This window comes from Helobdella robusta (genome assembly GCF_000326865.2).
Source record: "Helobdella robusta unplaced genomic scaffold HELROscaffold_456, whole genome shotgun sequence".
NCBI lineage: Eukaryota > Metazoa > Annelida > Clitellata > Rhynchobdellida > Glossiphoniidae > Helobdella > Helobdella robusta.
Window position 1 is genome coordinate 6,330 of NW_008705121.1, and position 1,605 is coordinate 7,934.

The 1,605-nt window shown below is 35.6% G+C and overlaps 1 protein-coding gene across 1 annotated transcript; it reads left to right on the plus strand.

Moving 5' to 3' along the window:
• Positions 1-99: 99 nt before the first annotated feature.
• On the plus strand, positions 100-1,500 carry HELRODRAFT_184425 (hypothetical protein; the record flags this gene model as incomplete). Its single annotated transcript, XM_009026199.1, has 6 exons — positions 100-110; position 167; positions 367-432; positions 698-789; positions 1,040-1,181; positions 1,471-1,500. 6 exons carry the CDS (start codon positions 100-102, stop codon positions 1,498-1,500), a joined length of 342 nt encoding a protein of 113 aa, XP_009024447.1.
• Positions 1,501-1,605: the final 105 nt, after the last annotated feature.

The window sequence follows — 1,605 nt, forward strand, 5'->3', positions numbered from 1 at the left end:
CTGTACGATCCTCCCATGCTCTTTGATCAACAAGTGCTCGAGAGTAAAAAAATATATTTAAAATCGGTCAAGTAGTGTTCCTGTCACAATGTATGCTATATGACCGGCGAGTTAGCGCGTTAATAACTCTTCCATTAAAAGGTTTCTGCCATAATATTTTAAACAGAGTTAGATTAAAATTGTTATAAAAACCCACAGGTGATATTTCAAATGAGTTAATAATTAACGAACAGTTATTACAGACTGAATTTAAGTTCAATTTCAAGTTTTTATATTTCTGGCGTTTGTATTCACGCGATGAAGCTAGGTCTGACCGATAATGAAAATAATTATAATTAAAATAATTATGATAATTATAATATAAAGGTTGGATGCTTTGCTGAGAAAGATGATAAGGAAGCATTCGCATTGGTCCCCGTACCAGCTCAAGAGGTGATGATGACGATGACGACGACGACAATGATGATGATTATGATGATGATGATGATTATGATGATGATGATGATAATGATGGTGGTGACAATGGTGGTAGTGGTGATGAGGACGACGATGTTTATGACGATTATGAATGTACATCAATAAAAACAACTACACCAACATCAACAACATCATCATCCTTAACAACAACATCATCTTCTTCATCATCACCATCATCATCATTATCATCATCATCATCATCATTATCATAAAAAACTAGGTCAGAGACCTAGATTTCGCCACGGATGCCAGCAAGGAATTAAGTAGGTACGCCCTCGAACTCGAGACCTCGGCCAATAGGATGTTTATAAAGTAGGTCAAATATAAATGCTGAAAATTGATCAAGTCGCCATTTTGTTTTATTCCTTTTTCTGACTTCATTCTTTTCTTTGACGAATTTTTTTATTTCATAAATTTTAATTTTTCGGCATTTTCATGTTTTTTGAAATGACGTCATTAAGTTGATAATGACGTAGATGAAGATGACGACGATGATGAAGATGATGATGACGACGACAATGATGAAGATGATGTTGACTAATTTGAATGATTCATCTTCAAGCCTGACGACAAACTTACTAACTGAAATCCTCTACTTTGTGGCTTACCAAGACAATAACGGTGGCGACCCTTTCGAGGTTGAGACGCCTGGTTCCAATAGGGAAAGACCGAAGTTGTTAAGGGAACAATTTGTGTTGAAACAAGTTTGTTGTTGTTGTTTGTTGTTGTTATTTGTGTTTTTATTGTTGTTGTTGTTGTTGTGGTTTGTTGTTGTTGTTTGTTGCTACTGTTGTTGTGGTTTGTTGTTGTTGTGGTTTGTTGTTGTTGTTTGTCGTTGTTGTTTGTTGTTGTTGTTAGTTGTTGTTTTGTTGTTGTTGTTGCTGGTGGTGTTGTGGTTGTCGTTTGTGGTGTTGTTGTTGTTGTTATTGATGGTGATGATGGTTTAAAAGGAAACTCAATTCAGCTTGAACAGTCTTCCAAAAGTGCTATTAGGTGTTGGGGACATTTCAATTCACGCTGTGATAATAAAAAATGATGTTGATCAACTTTGGAGATTTTTATGGCGTTTTGATTTACTTGTCTGCTAGATGTTCGACAACTGTTTGTTACTGCTGTTTGGTTCTCTGC